A 23743-nucleotide genomic window follows, 5' to 3' on the forward strand; every position below is an offset into this window, starting at 1 on the left:
CATGTATCATCATCTCATTCCCTCTTCAGGCTGCTCTCTGTTCAGGAGACCAGAAAAATATTCTTTCTGTTTTTTTAAGTTGGTCTTCTTCTGTTGTTAACAATCAAACCACCTTACTTTTCACAGATCTGTCCGTGTTGATTTATTATTATTGTTATTATTATTTTGTTACAGTGCTGTAGTTGTGCTGTATAGTTCTTTAGCATGACACTTTGTCATAGCTGTCTCTGTTCTCAGAGCTTGTTCATCCATCCACTTTCTCTTATCATTACTTACACACCTCTCTACTAGAGAAGCAGTAGCAGTGTATTGAGCCTGTATTCAAATTTTCTGTTGCCATGTTTCACTCATATTTAATGTCCCCTTAATCTCATTTCTACAGATGATCAAATTCCACTTTCAGATATCTAATCTTTGTTCAAATGGTTTTTAAAGCCAAGGACATGTTCACTCATATTAAAATAGATGTCTTAACCTGGGTCCATTATTTTCATCCTTTCCTGTGCTTCTTGAAGTGCCTCACAGTGGTTCCTTATCTCAATACAGAATTATTCTAATTTTGCTGTTATTTTAAAATTTCATACACCATATTTCCTGTTCCATTGTTTGAACTTTCTGTTTGTAGCTATATTTTTTAGTCAAAAATTTGTACAATGAGGTGATGATAACTGCCAACATTAGGTCCATGTTTATTTCTGACAACCGTAAGTGACCTTCTAAATGTTGTGCTCACACTGTATGATCAATTTGATTTCTGTTTCATGATACGAGGATACACATGTAACTTTATGGCAATTCTTGTATAGAAATGTAGTACCTCCAATCACCAAATCATGACTAGCACAGAATTTTTAAAATGTATTCCTATTTTCATTCATTTCTCCAATACCCTCATAGCATGCTCTAGGTCTTCATTGTTGTTTCCAGCTTTTCAGGCTGCTGTTGTTGTTGTGGTCTTCAGTTCTGAGATTGGTTTGATGCAGCTCTCCATGCTACTCTATCCTGTGCAAGCTGCTTCATCTCCCAGTACGTACTGCACCCTACATCCTTCTGAATGTGCTTAGGGTATTCATCTCTTGGTCTCCCTCTATGATTTTTACCCTCCACACTACTCTCAATATTAAATTGGTGATCCCTTGATGCCTCAGAACATGTCCTACCAACCGATCCCTTCTTCTATTCAAGTTGTGCCACAGACTCCTCCCCAATTCTATTCAATTACCCCTCATTAGTTATGTGATCTACCCATCTAATCTTCAGCATTCTTCTGTAGCACCACATTTCAAAAACTTCTATTCTCTTCTTGTCCAAACTATGTATTGTCCATGTTTCACTTCCATACAAATACTTACAGAAACGACTTCCTGGCACTTAAATTCATACTTGATGTTAACAAATTTCTCTTCTTCAGAAACGCTTTCCTTGCCATTGCCAGTCTACATTTTATATCCTTCCTACTTCAACCATCATCAGTTATTTTGCTCCCCAAATAGCAAAACTCCTTTACTGCTTTAAGTGTCACATTTCATAATCTAATTCCCTCAGCATCACCCAAGTTAAGTCAACTAGATTCCATTATCCTCATTTTGCTTTTGTTGAAGTTCATATTATATACTCTGCTCAAGACACAGTTCATTCCATTCAACTGCTCTTCCAAGTCCTTTGCTGTCTCTGACAGAATTACAATGTCATCGGCGAACCTCAAAGTTTTTATTTCTTCTACGTGGATTTTAATACCTGCTCTGATTTTTTCTTTTGTTTCCTTTACTGCTTGCTCAATATACAGATTAAATAACATCGGGGAGAGTCTACAAACCTGTCTTACTCCCTTCCCAACCAAAATTTCCTCTCATGTCCCTCAACTCTTATGACTGCCATCTGGTTTCTGTACAAATTGTAAATAGCCTTTCGCTCCCTGTATTTTACCCCTGCCACCTTCATAATTTGAAAGAGAGTATTCCAGTCAATATTGTCAAAAGCTTTCTCTAAGTCTACAAATGCTAGAAACGTAGGTTTGCCTTTTCTTAATCTAGCTTCCAAGATAAGTCTTAGGGTCAGTATTACCTCATGTGTTCCAATATTTCTGTAATATCCTAACTGATCATCTCCGAGGTCGGCTTCTTCCAGTTTTTCCATTCATCTGTAAAGAATTTGTGTTATTATTTTGCAGCTGTGGCTTATTAAACTGATAGTTCTGTAATTTTCACATCTGTCACCAGTTTTGTCAGGACTGGCTCTCCCAAGGCCTTCAGTAGTTCCAATGGAATGTTGTCTACTCCCGGTGCTTTCTTTCGACTTTCAGTGCTCTGACAAACTCTTCACGCAGTATCATATCTTCCATTTCATCTTCATCTACATCCTCTTCCATTTAAATTATATTGCCCTCAAGCACATCGTCCTTGTATAGACCCTCTATAAACTCCTTTTACCTTTCTGCTTTCCTTTCTTTGCTTAGAACTGGGTTTCCATCTGAGCTCTTGATATTCATGCAAGTGGTTCTCTTTTCTCTAAACATCTCTTTAATTTTTGTGTAGGCAATATCTATGTTACCCCCAGTGAGATAAGCCTCTACATCCTTACATTTGTCGTCTAACCATGCCTTCTTAGCCATTTTGCACTCCCTGTCGATCTCATTTTTGAGATGTTTGTATTCCTTTTTGCCTGCTTCATTTACTGCATTTTTATATTTTCTCCTTTCATAAATTAAATTCAATATTTCTTCTCTTACCCAAGGATTTCTACTAGCCCTCGTCTTTTTACCTCATGATCCTCTGCTGCTTCCAGTAATTCATCCCTCAAAGCTACCCATTCTTCTTCTACTGTATTTTTTCCCCCATTCCTATCAATTGTTCCCTTATTCTCTCTCTGAAACTCTGTACAACCTCTGGTTTAGTCAGTTTATCTAGGTCCCATCTCCTTAAATTCCCACCTTTCTGCAGTTTCTTCAGTTTTAATAACAAATAGATTGTGGCCATAGTCCACATCTGCCCCTGGAAATGTCTTACAATTTAAAACCTGGTTCCTAAATCTCTGTCTTACCATTACATAATCTATGTGAAACCTTTTAGTATCTCCAGGATTCTTCCATGTATACAACCTTCTTTTATGATTCTTGAACCAAGTGTTAGCTATGATTAAGTTATGCTCTGTGCAAAATTCTACCAGGCGGCTTCCCCTTTCATTTCTTACCCCCAATCCATATTCACTTACTACGTTTCCTTCTCTCCCTTTTCCTACTATTAAATTCCAGTCACCCATGACTATTAAATTTTTGTCTCCCTTAACTATCTGAATAATTTCTTTTATCTCATCATACATTTCTTCAATTTCTTTGTCATCTGCAGAGCTATTTGGCATATAAACTTGTACTACTGTAGTAGGCTTGGGCTTTGCGTCTATCTTGGTCACAGTAAGGCATTCAGTATGCTGTTTGCAGTAGCTTACCTGCACTTTTATTTTTTTAAATTCTTTATTGAACCTTCTCCTGCATTACCCCTATTTGATTTTGTATTTATAACCCTGTATTCACCTGACCAAAAGTCTTGTTCTTCCTGCCACCAAACTTCGCAATTTCCCACTATATCTATCTTAAACCTTTCCATTTCTCTTTTTAAATTTTCTAACCTACCTGCCTGATTAAGGTATCTGACATTCCACACTCCGGTCTATAGAACATTAGTTTTCTTTCTCCTGATAGTAACATCCTCTTGAGTAGTTCCCACCTGGAGATCCAAATGGGGGACTATTTTACCCCAGAATATTTTTCCCAAGAGGACGCCATCATCATTTAACTATACATAAAGCTGCATGCCCTCGGGAGTAATTATGGCCATAGCTTCCCCATGCCTTCAGTTGTTCGTAGTGCCAGCACAGCAAGGTATTTTTGTTAGTGTTACAAGGCCAGATCAGTCAATCATCCAGACTGTTGCCCCTGCAACTACTGAAAAGTCTACTGCCCCTCTTCAGGAACCACATGTTTGTCTGGCCTCTCAACTGATACCCCTCTGTTGTGGTTGCACCTACGGTACCGCTATCTGTATTGCTGAGGCACGCAAGCCTCCCCACCTATGGCAAGGTCTATGGTTCACGTTGGTCGGTGGTGGTGGTGGTGGGGGGGGGGGGGGGGGGGGGAGGGGGGGGCTTTTCAGGTAGGTCTCCCATAATAAAGGTGTTTCTCTTACTGGTTACTTTAGTGCTGTCACTTAACTTTTTTTTCTGTTGAACTTCTGAGTCTTCTGTAAGAGAACAGTCTTGGATAACTGTGACATTACTTATGACAACAATAGAAATAAAAGATAGCTTGCTAATAACTATAAGGGTGATACATTACATTAAGCAGCACACAGTCACAAAGAAAAGACATTTACAAATTCGCTTTTCACCAAAGTCTTCATCAGAAACACACACACATTCATTCATACAAGTATGACTGCCATCAGGCAGAGCTGCAGGAAATGGCAGTCATGTGTGCGCAAGGTGTGCTTGCTTGTGTGAATGAATGTATGTGTTTCCTTTTCTGATGAATGTTATGGCCAGAAATTAATGTGCAAGTGTCTTTCCATTGAGCCAATCTACAGCTTAGCATGTCTTCTTTATGGTAAGTAGCAATCTAACTATTCCTTATATAGTGTTATTCCAGTGTAGAGTCACCACTGTGTGACATTATGAATGTTTGTCGTAAAGTGTGTTATCAGTATTTTTTCTGAATCCAGTTTCCATTCCATAACGCTCCTTCTTGTTCCTTTGTTTAATGAAAATCTAACCCCATTTCTGTGCTCTACATCTTCTCCTGTAGGACCAGAGTAAAAAAAAAAGGTATATCCATCTTGTGATAGGATTTGTTTTAAATCAAGCCATCTCAACTCACTCATTGTCATCATCTTGGACTTTTTCCAGTCTCTAGCCAGGTCTGTATGGAACATAGGCCTCTCCATTGTCTTCTGTCTTGCCACCATCTCTCCATCTTCGCCTTGGTCCAGTCTTCTCCTTTCTTATGGACACATTCCTCTATTCCTTTCAGCCATCCATCTCTCAGTCTTGGTCTCTTTCCTTCCAGTTTCATCTCGTGTATCCTCCTGGGTATACTCATCTCCTCCATTCCCTTAATGTGTCCATACCATCTCAGCCTTGATTTCTCTATCTCCTTTTGTAATGGTTCCACCTTCATTAACTCTCTGAGCCTTTCATTTCTTAACCTGTCTATCACTCCAATACTGTTTCTCAAGAATTTCATCACACTAGCTTGTACATTGCTTTTCTCTTTTCCTTTCATAACCCAGGTTTCTGATACATCTGTCAGGATTGGGACATAGTACAACCAGTATATAACCTTTTTACTGATTTGGGGTACATCCTTGCTCCATATCAGGCTTCTGACACTCTTCTGAAATGTTTCACCTTTTCCTTTCTCCCCCGCTTATTTATTTATGTGTCGTTTTTTCCATCTTCCTGCATCAGGTTTCCTAGGTACTTGAAACACTCCACTCTCCTCAATCGTTCCCCACCAATTGTTATTCCAGTTATTCCTCTCTCCTTCTTTCTTCTTGTGATAAACATCTTACTCTTATTTGTACTCAATTTCATCCCATATTCTGGTACTGTTTGTTCCCTCATGTCCAACAGCTTTTGTACTTCCTCCTCCTTATTTCCCCAAATCATCAAATCACCTGTAAACACCATAGCTTTCATTTTCCTTTAACCAACAATTTCTGTTACTGTACTCATTATATCATCATGAAGAGTAATGGTGAAAGTGCACTTCCCTGCCTCAAGCCATTTTTCTGTTCAATCCAAGCTGATCTCTCTCCTTCCACTTTCACACAGCTCACACTTCCATGGTACATTTCCTTTATCCTCCAAATAATCTGTTTTCCTACTCCTCTGTTCTCCAGGGATTTCCACATTGCTTCTATGTACACTATCATATACATTTTTGATGTCCAGTAAGGTTATTAGTAGATCTATTCCACGTTCATAGTGCTGTTCCTGCAGTTGTCTTACAGCAAAAATTAGATCCACCATGGAACTTCCTGTTCTGAAGCAATGTTGCTCTTCTCTCATCTCATCTCATCTCATCTCACCTCACTACGTCCAAGAATCTCCAGTTGGTGCCAGAACAATCCTTCGTAGCCTGTTACAATCTACTGGTTCCTCTCAGTGTTCTGACATGCTAGTAACCTACTTATTTTTTGTCCTTTTCATAACAAAGTTAATCAACTGTGAGTCTGTCTTTTCCTGCTGTTTCTTTAATCATGTATTTTTGGAAGTTCCAATGACTGACCCAGAGCTCCCTAATCCAGTGATGGGTCTGCCACCTCAGAGCCTCCAAACTCACCTGATTTTCTTTTAAGGATTAGCTTCCATAGGATGGCTGGCTTGCATACAGTAGGAGCCCCCCTTTCCACCTTTCATTTATGATTGGACATGAGAGAAAAAGGACAGGGTAAGGAAAACTTAGGACAGGAGAAAAGTGACAATGGGCCATTGTGAGACACACTTTGGCTGGCTCCTTCCATTTGGCCCATCCGGCTTCGGTAACCCTTCTGGTAACTAAGCAACCACCAACCACCAACCACCAACATATCCCTCCAGATCCAGAGCATCCAAAGCTCCTCACCCATGTGAATAGTGCTACATTATGGCGGTGTCACTGAAGGAGAGTCATTAGTGCTACAACTGCCTTAATGACACTTACACCAATTTAAGTATGGTCATCCCAAAGAGACCTTTGGAGAGAAGAGAACCACGTGTATGAATATCAAGAGCTCAGATGGCAGCCCAGTTCTAAGCAAAGAAGGGAAGGCAGAAAGGTGGAAGGAGTATATAGAAGGTTTATACAAGGGCGATGTACTTGAGGACAATATTATGGAAATAGAAGAGGATGTAGATGAAGACGAAATGGGAGATACGATACTGCGTGAAGAGTTTGACAGAGCACTGAAAGACCTGAGTCGAAACAAGGCCCCCGGAGTAGACAAAATTCCATTAGAACTACTGACGGCCTTGGGAGAGCCAGTCATGACAAAACTCTACCAGCTGGTGAGCAAGATGTATGAGACTGGCGAAATACCCTCAGACTTCAAGAAGAATATAATAATTCCAATCCCAAAGAAAGCAGGTGCTGACAGATGTGAAAATTACCGAACTATCAGTTTAATAAGCCACGGCTGCAAAATACTAACGCGAATTCTTTACAGACGAATGGAAAAACTGGTAGATGCAGACCTCAGGGAGGATCAGTTTGGATTCCGTCGAAATGTTGGAACACATGAGGCAATACTGACCTTACGACTTATCTTAGAAGAAAGATTAAGAAAAGGCAAACCTACGTTTCTAGCATTTGTAGACTTAGAGAAAGCTTTTGACAATGTTGACTGGAATACTCTCTTTCAAATTCTAAAGGTGGCAGGGGTAAAATACAGGGAGCGAAAGGCTATTTATAATTTGTACAGAAACCAGATGGCAGTAATAAGAGTCGAGGGGCATGAAAGGGAAGCAGTGGTTGGGAAAGGAGTGAGACAGGGTTGTAGCCTCTCCCTGATGTTATTCAATCTGTATATTGAGCAAGCAGTAAAGGAAACAAAAGAAAAATTTGGAGTAGGTATTAAAATTCATGGAGACAAAGTAAAAACTTTGAGGTTCGCCGATGACATTGTAATTCTGTCAGAGACGGCAAAGGACTTGGAAGAGCAGTTGAACGGAATGGACAGTGTCTTGAAAGGAGGATATAAGATGAACATTAACAAAAGCAAAACGAGGATAATGGAATGTAGTCAAATTAAATCGGGTGATGCTGAGGGAATTAGATTAGGAAATGAGACACTTAAAGTAGTAAAGGAGTTTTGCTATTTAGGAAGTAAAATAACTGATGATGGTCGAAGTAGAGAGGATATAAAATGTAGACTGGCAATGGCAAGGAAAGCGTTTCTGAAGAAGAGAAATTTGTTAACATCGAATATAGATTTATGTATCAGGAAGTCGTTTCTGAAAGTATTTGTTTGGAGTGTAGCCATGTATGGAAGTGAAACATGGACGATAACTAGTTTGGACAAGAAGAGAATAGAAGCTTTCGAAATGTGGTGCTACAGAAGAATACTGAAGATAAGGTGGATAGATCACGTAACTAATGAGGAGGTATTGAATAGGATTGGGGAGAAGAGAAGTTTGTGGCACAACTTGACTAGAAGAAGGGATCGGTTGGTAGGACATGTTTTGAGGCATCAAGGGATCACAAATTTAGCATTGGAGGGCAGCGTGGAGGGTAAAAGTCGTAGAGGGAGACCGAGAGATGAGTACACTAAGCAGATTCAGAAGGATGTAGGTTGCAGTAGGTACTGGGAGATGAAGCAGCTTGCACAGGATAGAGTAGCATGGAGAGCTGCATCAAACCAGTCTCAGGACTGAAGACAACAACAACAACAACAACATCCCAAAGAGGTCAAGTCTGTTTGTCACCATTAGATCTCATATATTTCTACCCTACAGCCCACAATATAGATCAGTTAAAGTGATAATTAATAACAAATGTAGAGAAATAAAATAACAGTGAATAAAGCAGATAAATGAAATTTATAGTTTTTCTGAAGATTGTGTGTCCTTGTGAGAAGGTGAAAGACAATTTAAAAAAAAAAAAATGTTAAAAATAAAGTTAAACAATGATTTGCAGGTTCACGCTTCTACAAAATCGCAAGAATGTGACTTAAGTGCCAGAAGTTTGTTAAACACTTCAGTTTAGAAATGATGTTTGACAGAATTGCAGCTTAAAACCACTATTGCTTAATTTGTGTTTTGAAAAACAGTCAGAAAACACTAAAGATATTACTCTGTTTAAATTTTTTATACAAAGAGCATATCTGCAGTAAAATTAATATAATGTTTTGTCATACATGTTTCACTTTTTTATTATATCATAATTAATTAAATTGTGTGTGCGTGGGATTTTTTTTTTCCAGCAGTAAAACGCGAACTATGAAAAAATAGGAGAGAGAACTCACAGTATGAAAAAAGAGGAGAGAGAACTTAAAGTACTGTGTCTGTGAAGGATGTTAGTAGTTCAGTGGACAATAAGGTTGCTTGCAAATGACCAGATACAACACATTAGAGAAGTAGTTCATGGAGAACCCTCATTGAATATATACAAAATTAAAAGTTAACTCAGGATAAGAAAAGATGGAGGATAACATTAGATCAGTTTGCAAGAATGATATACACACTTGTGAGCAATTGAATGTAATGTACTAACCAAGTTCTGCGTAATCCATCTTCCTTCCCTTTTTTGCCCTGTTGGCAGTGGCACTACATTGCAGCTTATATTCTACAAGGCAGAAAAAAATGTACCATAGTTCATCAGCTCTGGTGATATTTTCTTCTATGCATTTACTATCCTGTGATGGTGTTCCTAGGCCTAAGCTAATCTTCGTTACTTGTGACATGAAGTGAGTGGGGGTACATACGTGAACCAAAGATTTCAATATTCTGTACTTAGGAGGTGATTTTTCATAGTACAGCTGCTTATTTGGTCTCATTTTCCAGAAATGAATTGGCAAGTAATATCGTGCACTATGGCCTGTCAATCCTCAGTTACAGTCTGTGATATGAAAAGCCTCTGTCATCAATACACTGTGCATCTGCCAGTTGACCTGTTGATGTTCATTTTCCCATGTCAAGGTACCCGACATACGCCATTGACATGATGGCATGAGAAAATTCCAGTGACAGGCCAAACTATTTATTCACCTCAGTTTCTAATAAAAATCATTTCTACACTATTTTATGCTCTCTCTCCAATACAGCAGGTATCTGTAATTCAATTGCTCATGAGTGCATATTCATGAAACAAATTATGCAGTGCATTACCCTGGAAAATGTCTTTTGATGCTGTTGTAATCCTGAAATATAGGACTTTTTTCTCAGATACAACCATGAAAAGCTGCTGAAAGAAGCATTGATACCTCTAGAATGGTACAGTGAAGGGACCAAGATGATGTTGAATGGACTGTCACGAATTATTCGTGAAACATCAACCAGTGGAGTCTGGAGGTAAGTTTACTGTTATTCACTAAATCTTTAGAAAATCAGTTGAATAGTAAATGAAAGTTAACCAAAACATTGAGGTTATAACATGTTTTATTTGTGATTAGTTAGTGTAGTAGCTAGAGTATAAGTTGGTTGCAGTGGATTCCTGTATATTTTCCACAACCTACTACATTAGTATTAATGTTTTACTGTGTTCATATAGCATGTTATACAGTAACATGCAAAGAATGCTAGTATTTCAAAGTTCCCAGAAAATATTTTTTTTTATAAAAACAATGCTAATATGATAAAATTAAATTGGGCATGTCTCTAAAATACGTATTAATGGTTATAGTTTTTATGCTGCTGGAAATTACCTGGTATCATAATTACAGTGTTTCTGAAGGTAGGTTTCTGATGGAAATAAACACTGGTCCACTAAAATCAGTAAAAATTAATTGGAGTCCATCATATAGAGACAGCTTTTACAGATCTGTTGATATAACATCCACTTCTTTTTCTCTTCTTTGCATTTCTACTCTGGTGATTCTAAAATGAACGAATCAAGTTCTGAATATGTTGGGTGGAAGCATCTTGCAGAAGATGAACAACAGATAGTGAGCTTTTCAAACTTTAGTGATCTTGAATTGGCTAGAAACAATTTCTTAAATCCATGAACATTTCATTAACAGCTGTTTCTTCTACAGATTCTCACATCATGTATAAACAGCCTTCTGAATATTGGGAATCCTTAGATATTGTAACTATGAGTTGAAATAATGCTGTTTATAGTCATATAGTTAAGAAGAAACTTTTGTATTATCTCTCTTGTCATGCTGTGACAGTATTCTACTTTCAAGATTTCAGAAGTTAAAAAGATTCAAAGAAGCAGATTGGGAGAATGCTGAAAACAACATAATATATCCAGAAAGTTATAAAGCTGATTCTTTTGTTGTTCACACAACTTCAGAAACATATGCTCTTTCATCAGAATATTGCATGTGTACACCAATCTATCATTAGCCATTGCTCTCTCCAACAATTTCAGCAACTCCACCAGTGAACATTATCATGAGTTGGATGACCATGTCTGTTCCTTATTGAACATGTGTGAAACATGTTTAGATATTTGGTTCAGTCAACATTGTGAGAAACACTGCTTAAACACATTAGAAAACAAGGGGATATAAAGAGAACATATTCCCTTTAGAAGAAATCCAACACCTCTGGAATACTCTCAATGCATGATTGCAGGGGAACCTTGCAGCTAGCAAAAGCAGTACATTGTGCTGTAATTATTGTCCAGGATATTATGCCCATGTGTCATATATAGTATACCACCCATTTAACACATGAATAAAACTTTAGCAATGAGGAACTATTCTTAACCCAGAGTAGGGCAGGCAGATTGAACTTTATGTAGGCTGTTGTTAAGGTATTTCACAATTGTTACTTTGCCATCCTTGTACACATATTCCATCGTGGATTTCTTGCTGATATTACTGGCTCATCCAAAGGAAACTACAACATCCATTCAGTCAACACTAAACTAGAAAATGTTATACATTAGATAACACTCATTAAAGCATTATACAGAAAGGTGTGCACTATTCAGCAAGATCTATTTTCAGTTGACATCCATCAGAACTGGGGAAAAAATCAGTAGTAAATCCCAAGTGTTAAAATCCTAGTTGAAAATTATTTTTGTGGCACAATCCTTCTGTTTTGTACAGAAGTTTCTTGCAATAGGAGAACTTTTCTCAGTAATGCATTATATATTTGTACACTCTCTGTTTTTCATAATTCTTTAATTTGTAATCAGAATTCTGTAAACTATGTAATGACTCATTCAATGACAAACTTTTTTGTCTTTTAATGTCCCATGGAACCTGTTAAATAAATAAAAAGAGTATAGTGTTTCTATATAATTGATAAAAGTTGGTAAGAGGCCAATAGAACATTAAATTAGACTTGCTGAAGTCCCAGATACTGCATCATTCTCAATTTAATTTAATTTGCATGTATGAAATAGGCAATATGAACACAAACAAAAGTAAAACTAAAGTAATAGAATGTAATTTATTTGTGGAAGTAGAAGTGTTTTCAAGTTTAATGTAGATTCTTTGGTGGACTCATTGCATCTCTGTTCATGCCAAGCAATCAGTTTTGAAGACTCTCTCTGGTACCAGACACTTTGACTTCTAGTACATTGTGTGAGTTAATGTTGCATGTATATTTGCAGCTGTAAATAAATTTGATTCTTATCCAGAATTTCTATATATGTGTCATTTATCATGTTAATATACCCACAGAATGGTGACCCTGACAAGAAACATGGACACCAAAAAGCAAGAAATTTGAATGAACAGTGCCTGCAACAGCAGACAATGTTACGCAAATCAGTAGTTTGAATAGCACATGCAGCCAAACACAGTGCAGATAGTGACTTTCCATATAGGTGGAAACATTCCACCCATTGTTTGAAGTGTCTTAACTGTGTTGTGAAGCAAAGTGAAAATCCTGCCATATTTACCATAGCAACCAGAATTATGGTTTCATGTGCTGGAACTTACTTTCGCTACATATGGTGTTTCAGATGATGAAGTGCAGTTTTTAGTGATAATTAATGCCTGAATCTCTAATGTATTGGTTTTAGCGTCAGATATTATTATAAATACACCAGTGCAAAACAGGTATCAGAATCTAAAAATCATCTTATTAAAAGAGGTCTGAAATTTGCTGGATCAATACATTCAACAAGTATTAACAATGAGCAGAAAGGTGATACAGAATGTCAGATTTGTGACACTACATATGTACTATTGTTGCTGGAATCAGAAATAACACGTACAACAATGTCATATCTGGCTCAGCAATCTGCTGTTATCATTTGAAACAATAGTTGTAACAGGTGACAAAAATGACATTAATTCACAGCTAGAAATTGAAGGCAAGGTCGAGTGAATGTTTCAGCACAAAAAAAATTTGGATAATGATGCAGCCCCAAGATGATGTCACCATGATAGCAGCCTCTGAAAGTTTATGAGCAACTCCAAAATTTGCAACACACTCCAAAAACAAATTATCAAGAAGCAAGAAAAGACACAAGTGAACAACACACAAGAAGATGCCACAGTTCAGAATTTGACTGCTCTGACCTCGTGATTCATGGACATGATGTGTGAAGGAGAACTTTGGTATGTCCAAATACCAAATTTGCATCAGTGTACAGGCTATTATTCATTAACCCAAATGTAAAAACTTGGTTAGCTGCAATGCATGCTCTGCTGCTGGAATTACCAACAATAAAATCAAAACTGACACCACACAATGTGTCAGTAGAAAGCAACAACCAAGATACAATATGTTGTAGTTGGCAGATGAGCCAACACCGTGTTACTAGAGGAGGCCGAAATGCACGCGTTTTAGCTCACGCAGGCTGGTGTGACGAAAGAAGAACTATACTGACATGAGGTCAGGAACATGACAAGGAATTAGAATTCAGAAAGCAGACATAGCTAGTTGGATACTTAATTTTAATCCACTTGTGATGAACATCACTCTTGATGGTACATGATTCACAATGTTATCTGTTCAAAATACATTGTCACTTGAAGATAGTAACTGAATATGGCACCTTGCTAGGTCGTAGCAAATGATGTAGCTGAAGGCTATGCTAAACTTTCCTCTCGGTAAAGTCAGCTGTACAACTGGTGCAAGTGCTAGGGAGTCACTCTAGACTAGACCTGCCATTGGCGGTGCTCGGTCTGCAATCAAGTGGCGACACGTGGGTCCGATGTATACTAACGGACCGTGGCCAATTTAAAGGCTACCACCTAGCAAGTGTGGTGTCTGTGGTGACACCACACAATATCTTTATGTGCAGCTTCTGTCAAACAACAAGGGACATCAGCACTGTGGTCATGTACAATTAGCCTACCCACACTATTCAGGCTAGAATTTTTAAAGAATCCTGACAACTGTACATACATGACAAACAATTGACACATAAATGTCTGGTGGATTGCAGTTCCAGAAAGAGCAAACTACCGGCAATGCAGCAGCAGCAGGATTAGACCCAGGCATACAGAGTACTTACTGCAGCTAACAGTTCACTTTTACTGCATATAGTAAATGTAGAACTAATGTGAACTTCAGTTTGCATTGACATTAGAATTGCCTTTCATTCTGGCCAGTGTATCTGAGCATGTATTAGGTCCTTATTCTTATATCATTATGGGTTGTAGATCGGCTTAGTGCACACTCTTGGATGGGTACTGAAGCAGTTGTGGAGAATTAGGTAAGACTTCCATTAACAGCAGTATGTCCCACGTGAGCTCACAACAGGCTTCAAGTATGAGAATGAACAACAAAAATGTTGTTAGCTCATACAAACAATTATAATCAAATCCAGAGAAGCTGGACACACTGAAGGTGATATGTGAACCTCCAGAATATACTCTAGATATTTTTCAGGTAAAGAAAATTTTCTGGTTTCACAATCCCAGATAAAAGAAGAAACAGAAAGTTTGAAAAAGTGAAATACTGAGCTGAACGAATTACACATACCAGCACAGCATAGTAGCATCAAGCTCAAGAAATGGCACCATAGAAAGACCACACCTTGTCCACCTATTACACAGAAGCTTAAGACAGTATCACTCGACATGGTAAAGCCAGCTTTCTATTACCAGCCAACAACGTACTAATGCCACACCCCCTGTTCTCTGTCACCAGATCGAATGAACACGGTCAGTGAGCCAATCAAATTAGTAATGCCAACGTCACCAACATATTCAGAGCCATCACTGTTCCTCTTCAAGGACCTCCCCTCGTAACCACAATTATCACTGGCACTTTGTGTGAGGATTGCTGGATATTGAACTTCACAGCAGCTCACTTACATTCCCTGAGCTTCAGCCTACCACTGGGGGGGATTATTATTATTATTATTATTATTATTATTATTATTATTATTATTATTATTTCATTGTATTTAAGCCATTACAGCAATAGACAAAGTCATACACATAAGACACTACAGTACAAGCTATAAAATAACAGAATTGTTATTAACGTTATAGTTTAATATCACTGGTCATGAAATACTTTATATTGTAGAATGGGTTTACAACTAATCAGTCTTAAAGTGTTTGTTTGTATTGTTGCTCTGGTAAATTTTGTATAGCTTGTGGAAGTTTGTTAAATAATTTGTGGCCCATAAGTTCCTTGGTGGCCACATTGCATCTCTGTTCATGCCAAGGATATAGTTTGAAGTTTCTCCTTTGGTACCAGACATATTCACTTTTTTTTACAGTGCATGACTTAATGTTGTATATATATTTGCAAGTTGGACATAAATTTGGTCCTTATCTAGTATTTCTCCAAGTGTGTCATTCATTATAACTAACATATCCACAAATTAAGTCAGGTGATGCCAATGGAATAGATCAGGAAATGAGATACCAAAAGTCACAGACAAGTTTTGTCTTTTAGGGAGCAAATTAATTGATGTTGACTAAGGAAAAGAGAATATGAAATGCGGATTTGCAACAGTAAGAAATGCATTTCTGAAAAAATGAAATATGTAAAGTGTGAGAAAGTCTTTTTTGGAAGTAGTTATTCATGGTAGAGGACAATCAGAAGTATAGTCAGGAAGAGAACAGAGACTTTTGAAGTTTGATGCTACAGAATAATGATGAAGATTAGGTGGGCAGATGGGATAAGTCAAAATGAGGTACCAAACTGAATCGAAGAGAAGAAAAAGAAATTGAGAAGGCATCTGTTGATTGGACACATACTGAGGCATCAAGAAGCAGTAAATTTGGCAATGGGGTGAAGTATTAGGGACAAAAATTGTAGAGGGAGACCAAGTCTTGACTACAATAAGAGACTTGCACAAGTTACACTACCATGGAGAGCTGCATGAAACCTGTATTTATACTGAAGACCACCACTACCACACAACTACTACTACTACAACAGCAACATGAAACTGGAAGAGTGAGTGACATAGTTCAAAATTTAACTCAAGTTTGATGTTTTAGATGGTAATGTCTGATTTAAAGGCACAATTGAAATTTACTGTTTCCTCTGTGGACTATACGTAAAGGCTCTCTCAGTGAACACAAAAGTTCTATACAAATTGGGAGATGAAGGTCCACTAAATTTATGTCAATAATTCAATTTCCTTTCACTTTTCATTCTGTTCAACAGTGCTTTAATCTCTAGCATGTAATCTTTCTTCACTTCATTCAGTGTTACCCACATGCATGTGTGAAAGAACAGATAGTTGATGATCGACAGTTGTACAATATATTTTCAAAATTAATTTTGCTGACTGCAAAATCCTTGACATCAGCAAAATTAAGTGTAGTTCTGCTACCCACTAGTGACATGAAAATTTGTACCAGACCAGGTCTCGAACCCTGATTTCCCACTCATCATAAATGGTCACCTTATTCATTTCAGCTAACCATGCATGCTTCTCCCCAGACTGACCCAAACTTTCATTTGTCACACTGTCTACATTCTAATATCATTGCCCACTAATTTCATCACCTAATGCTCACATCATTACATGGATTCCTATTAAAGGTAGAATGAGACAGTAAGGAATTGAGACCAATGTTATTATCATCATCTAATGCTCACATCATTACATGGATTCCTATTACAGGTAGAATGAGACAGTAAGGAATTGAGACCAATGTTATTATCATCAGGCACATATGTACAAAATGTTTTTGAAATTAATTTGCTTGGTGCAAAATCATTTTATAAAGTGCATTAGGTATGGTTCTATTACCCAATAATGACATGTAAAAGTTTGGGCTAGTCTGGGACTTGAACTTGGATTTCTTGCTTAATATGAATCGAATTTTGGTTACCAGTGCATGCTGCCCAGACTGACATAGGCTGAAGTATGTCACACTGTCTATTTTCTTACAATATTAGAGAAGGAAAGTTGCTACTCATCATATAGCAGAGATGCTGAGTCATGATAGGCACAACAAAAAGATTTACACAATTATAGCTTTAGGCCATTAAGGCCTTTGTCAACAATAGACACATAGACACACATTCATTCACACACACACACAGACACACACACACACACACACACACACACACACACACACACACACACACACTCACTCAAGCAAATGCAACTTTCCAACATGTCTGCAGTCTCAGATAAATGAAACCATACTGCAATGCAACAAGTTGTGTTTGCTTGAGTGTGTGTGTGCATGTGTGAATGTGTGTCTATTGCTGACAAAGGCTTTAATGGCCAAAAGCTATAACTGTGTGAATCTTTTTGTTGTGCCTATTGTGACAGCATCTCTGCTATATGGTGAGTAGCATTCTGGATTTTCCATTGTTTGATTTTTGTCTATTTTCTTATATCAATTCAGCACCCAATACTCACAACATTAATTTAATTCCCCCAAAAAGAAGAACGAGACAATGAGAAATTGAGATCAATGTTGTTATCATCATATTCTCTAGGCTATAGACAGTGTAACATATGGAAGTTTGGGTCAGTCTGGGGAACGTGCACTGATAGCCAAAGTGATTAAGGTGACCATTCAAGATAAGCAAGAAATCTGGGTTCAAATCCCAGTCCAGTACAAATTTTCATATGTCTCTATTGGGTAGAAGAACTATACATAATACAGCTGATGTGAAGGATTTTTCAGTCAGTGAATTAATTTCAAAACTCATTCAGTACAGTAATACATGAGTTTATGCCTTATCCTATTTGCTTTACATTGTCGTTATGCTACATTGCTGTACCTCATCATAAAGTTGTTATATGCTGTATTTTTGTTGTTAATGGTCATGTGTGTGCACCTTCCATTTGTAGCCTTCCTATTACAAGAATAAGGACTTGTCTAAGATTTTTTCAAGAACTCATCTAATTAAAATAAATGTAATGGACATTCTTTTTTGCAGGTTATTGGTGGCATATCGTACAGTATTGGCAGCAGTGGACAACTTAAGTTCAGCAGCAATCTTTGGATTGTATTACTTCTGCATGGGTGTCTTGGATGTAGTTAATTTCACAAATTTTGTTCGATATGATTCCCTTGGACAAGAATATCTCTTGGTGGCTCAGCAGTACTCATTAGAACTCAGGGACGAGTGGCATGACTTTCTCAGTAATTTTCCAGCTTTCAACAATGTAACTGTACTGTAAGTTGAAAACCATATTATGCTTCACTTTTCACTCAGCTTTATGTTTGTTTTAAATAGATAATTCCTTAAAATTAAGTACTTTCAAAAATGGCTTGTGACTATTGTGCTTGGTTTGTTTAAGTAGTAAAAATCAAAAACGAAATTGTGGAAATGAAGGCAGTTGATTTTGTCTGATTTTAAGAATAATCTAACCAACAAAACAAATAAGAATCAAAACACACACACACACACACACACACACACACACACACACACACACATGGTACAGTTTCATTACGAAAGCTTCTTGCAATGAAACTTCTTGTATTTAGATTATTACTGAGCTTCTGTGTAAGTACAACTATTTTATTCAAATGTATCTACATAATTTTATTTTACATGCTCAGATATTCTGTTATGGAAGCGGTTTTTTCTGTGAAGTTCCTTAATTTTCTTTAGTGTGTAGGCAGTACACTAAAAATATATTGGGTTGACAAAAGACATTGTTTTGGTAAAGGGTTAATGTGTGAATATGTTTGTGAAAACCATCTGTTTCTTGTTTTGAAGTTATGACCCTGATTCATAAACACTGAAATTTTTTGCTGAGATTTTTGGAACAGGTGGAAAGTTTCAAGTACTTAGGATGCATATTCTCACTGGATGGCAACATAGTGAAAGAACTGGAAGCAGGGTGTAGCAAAGCCAATGCAGTGAGCGCTCAACTATGATCTTCTCTCTTCTGCAAGAAGGAAGTCAGTACCAAAACTAAGTTATCTGTGCACCGTTCAATCTTTCCACCAACTTTGTTGTATGGGAGCAAAAGCTGGGTGGATTCAGGTTACCTTATCAACAAGGTTGAGGTTATGGATATGAAAGAAGCTAGGATGATTTCAGATACTAGTAGATGGGAACAATGGCAGGAGGGTGTCCACAATGAGGAAATCAAAGAAAAACTGGGAATGAACTCTAAAGATGTAGCAGTCAGGGTGAACAGGCTTAGATGGTGGGGTCATGTTACACGCATGGGAGAAGCAAGGTTACCCAAGAGACTCATGGGTTCAGCAGTAGAGGGTAGGAGAAGTCGTCCAGCTATACGCCTAGAAATTTTCTTTATGGGGCTTATACAATAGTGTACTTCCCTAACTTAATTTTTATGTTCCCTTTATAACTTTCCTTCTGATAGACATCAGCAAACATCACTGTATCTACTGTCATCAGATGTTTCAGAAATCATTTACATATACCAGGAATAACTGAGGGCCTAACATGGATCTCTGATACATTCAGTAGCTTTTATTTATTTAAAACAAGGTAAGTATTCAATGATTACATCAAATGCTATGGATATTTGTATACAAGGCATTTAGGACCTCTTCCATGAAATGAAAGACTGCTGTTTTTGTTGATCTGTTATTACTAAACCCATTCTGAGAATGTTAGCCTTTCAGTTACTTTTAACTAACCTATCAATAGTGACACTGGTCTATAGTTATTTGTCAGGAATATTTTCCAAACGAGTGGCTTTATTAGGGATAGTTTTAGTTTTAACATCAGTAAGCTCATAATCTGTACTGGTTGAACTGTATTTGATTACCTTGCCTAAAATTCACAATTAGACATTTTTTAATTTATTAATAGCATTCTTTATCTCAAATCTGGTCACGGAAACATTGTCTGTTCACAAATTGGTTTTTATTTTTTACCAGTTACATTGCGAATATTGTTAATCAAGTTTCATAGTCTGTTTGTAAACAGTTCATTAAATTTATTTGCTATCTGTTGAGCAACTTATATCACTTTACCCTTGCTTTCAATTTTGAAATTATGGGTTCTAGTTTTACATTTTTCTAAGCTATTATTTATAAACTTCCAAATCAATTTTGTTTCATTGCTTCCACTGTTAACATATGAATCAATGGTTAGCTTTTTTGCTGTCAATAAAACTTTTCAACAGGCTCTTCTGTATTTTCTAAGGTACAGTTTTATTCATTTTTACATCTCTGCTTGGGTTTCTAAGGATAACTATTGATATTATTTAATCACTTACATTGCCTATGCTTTCAGTTTCTCATTAACTTTATGTGATTCTTTTTAATGGGAATGCCATGTCATAAAATATTCAAACTCAGTGTGTTGAATTTTGCCTTTCACATTAGCCACTACCAGTGGCACCTCTAGAGCTGCATTTTCCAACTGGACAAGCTAGCTGTTTTGAGTGTACCTACCTGGAACATCTGGCTCTCTGCTCAGCTAGAGCTGGTAACTTGTACTCTCTGTAGTGAGTGGAACTCATATTACCTACTTCTCTGATGTAGTAGTTGTGGTTGTGTCAGATATCTTGTGGTGTACTATATGAATGGAAATAATGGGAAAACAGTGAGTCTTCATGCACTACAAATTCATAATGTAAGTGTGCTAAGACAGAACCAGAGGTCTGAAAATAAACAGTTGTTTATATATTTTGGTTTTGTTTACTGGTAAACATCTGATCACATGTTGTTTTGGGTACATCTTCATATCTCATAATTTTATGCACAGTTGGTTGCATGTTGCACAAGCAAAACAGATTTATCAGTTGCTCCTCTTTCCCATTACTATTGTTAAAATTGATATTAAAGTCACCAAGTTCGAATATGCATATTGACTTAGTTGTTATATCATTTTGGAGATCTTCTGTATTATGTAAGATTAAGGTCAAGTCACATGTAGTGGATCTGTAAGCAATGAAAGGTTCACAGTCTGTCAATTCTCATATACAGTATTCAAAATTATTTTCCCGCATACATCACTTATTAAGTTTAACCACTCTAGATTGAACATCACTCTTAACATAGAAGGGATAAACACCCTCTCTTCCCCCTACCTTTAAAAAAGTTTCCCTGTATAAGCTATTAGCAGGTCAAAGTCTGGTATTTTTGCTGCACAAATCTGTGTGTCTATGCAGCCAGTGCTGATTAATACTCAACACAGAAACTTCCATCAGTAAATTTTTTTAAGTGACTTACAGCTTACAGTTTGTTGCCTAGTCCTTGTACATTTTGTTGTTGCATGTGAATGGATTGAGGCACAGATCTGATGATGTACTGACCTTGGTGTTCAATTCAGACTGCTTAACAGAAAAAAATTCTTGAAGTGTGATGGTTGTGTCAGTCTTCTTCTGACTAGCTGTTGATTAACTGCATCTGCTATTATTATGCTTGTGGTGTGGTGGTGATAGTGGTTGTTCTGCTGCTGTTAATGATAATAGTGGTTCTAACACAGCAGGCATCTCTTATTTTGTTGAAATTGGGATTGGAGTCCCTTGCATTACAGATGACGCACGAATGATTTTTAAGTATTTCAGCACTCATACAATTTTCCCTTTGCATTCATGTCTTGTGCAGTGATCGCTGTTGCTACTTTTTATTTTTGTAAATGTCATATTCATGCAACTTCAACAGATTTTCTTGAATATTCTGTTTACTACTGATGTATAAATTTTCCATCTGACGTGTTTATTCATACTGTAATTGTTATAAAATGACAAACACAAATGTACTAGTTGATAGTTATTTACATGAGAAAATATCAGTATGATGCACTATGTAGATTCATTTGAAACTGAGTACTGAAATTTGTGATTGGAAAGTGCACTTACATCACAGTTAGGTTGCATGTTTTATCAGAAATTTAATTGCAATAACAATTATTATTCACTGTAATTCTTAGTTCATTCTCATTAGCTTTACTTTCTGTGCTCTTTTTAGTACCAGACAATTTTTTTAGTGAAAACTCTATGAAGAGCAAGCTCTTTTGTAACAAAATATATAAGGAAGGAGAGGAACAACTTTTTGCCAACATCTGAAAAAGGAACTTCCAGAGGAGAGCTAACAGAAATACTGTACAATATATGAATATAATGTTAAAAACTCGCCTACACACAAAAAATGCACTTAAGATACACCTCTCATATCCTGTAAGGAAAGGGACTATTGTGCATGAAAAAACAATAGTGTTTCCAATTAGGTGACGAAACAACACCTCAGAGTCTTCCAGCTGACAATGCCACACCACTCTTTCTTTCCCTTCCTAAAAGCCAAGAATTTAAAGACAGCATTGTTCTTTGTACTGCATAAATAGTGTAATACTGTATAACATAGCAGCTTATCACAGTCTTTACACTAAAAAGAATGGCTTATCAAAGGCTTTTACCAGTGTAAGAAACAAAGAATAACACTCTAACAATAATCCTAAAAGTCAAGGTATGTATCTCTTCATACACTCCAGGAGAATAAAAATAACAAACAAGTGAAGTGATAGCTGAATGCCTTGAAGTGAATGCCCTACATGATGAAAGTTTATTCCCATTTTATACACATTACCAAAGATATTTGATATCATTTTGGAAATTAATAGTTCATGTCACCACCACGAGTCCTTGAAACTGGGTAAGGAATATTGCTGGTAATACAGAGCATGTTAGACACATTCCAAGGAACTGCATTCTTGTATTGTATTTTGTGTAAGGGATGCAGCTTGCTCTTTAAAGGACACAATGCACTGTGCACCTTACTATGCCAAGAGCTATGTTTCGTTATTCTAGTTGACCCAATGTTAAAAGCAATTCCATGAAGAGAATAGCCTGCTATGTGTCATTTTTCTAATAGCTGGTGAATACCATCATAATTCTAAAAAATATTCTCACAGCTATACCCACACAAATCACAGCAGTTCCTACAACTTTGTTTTATTATTATTATTAAGTCTCATTGCACATATTCATGCTGGGTTACTAGTTTTGGTCATAAGCAATGATTATCTTAAGATCTAAAAAAATTAAAAGTAACATTAATGAATGACTATTTCTTTAGATGACATAGAAAAATATTTAAAATTAAATATTTTAAAATTGTACCTGTGTACTGATATTACATAGACTGAGACTAGTTAAGACATAAAATTAAAATACATGTAACAGTAACTGATTAATCATTAAAAGTGAATAGTCATAATTCTTTAAAAAGAAGTCAAAGTTGTACAATAGAAGTAATAACACAAAAGCATGTTTGTGAGTACATTCCATGGCATCAAACATTATACTGAACCCACTATGCACAATGCAAATTCATACATCATGAATGATGGGTAGAGGAGGGAGGAAGGTGAGAGGGAAGATAAAATGCTGATCCATGCCTTCTTAAAATGTAACACAGAACTATTCCAAAGAGGCAGTACAAATAATTTGACATCTTGCTGAAGTTTGTGAATAAAATGAAACAGTGAACTAAAACAGTACACACAATTCCACAAGAGGGCATCTGAAGTGTATTCCGCTTGTGTACACAGGGCTCAATCTGTCTGTGGCCACACTGTCTTTCAGCCATGCTGCAATTAGTGTGTTGAGCTGCTGAGGTCATGTTGTCTTATGCCAAGTGAGGTTGTTGCAAAGGTGTTCAACTGATTCTAATTGGCTCATCTAAGAAGATCATCAAAATTCTTGTAGTACACTGAATTCATGAAGACACACTGAATATTAAGTATTTTATCTGGTTCTGTTAAGTAATGTCCA

The 23743-nt window shown here is 36.9% G+C and overlaps 1 protein-coding gene across 1 annotated transcript in view; it reads left to right on the forward strand.

The window, feature by feature from the left end:
- Window positions 1–23743, forward strand: part of LOC126355276 (uncharacterized) — a 384087-nt gene that overhangs the window by 211845 nt on the left and 148499 nt on the right. The window contains exons 6-7 of the mRNA XM_050005563.1: window positions 9913–10038; window positions 17974–18213. Coding sequence (XP_049861520.1) covers window positions 9913–10038; window positions 17974–18213 — 366 coding nt within the window. The remainder of the gene's footprint in view (window positions 1–9912; window positions 10039–17973; window positions 18214–23743) is intronic.

The sequence above is a fragment of the Schistocerca gregaria genome, chromosome 3 (genome assembly GCF_023897955.1).
Source record: "Schistocerca gregaria isolate iqSchGreg1 chromosome 3, iqSchGreg1.2, whole genome shotgun sequence".
NCBI lineage: Eukaryota > Metazoa > Arthropoda > Insecta > Orthoptera > Acrididae > Schistocerca > Schistocerca gregaria.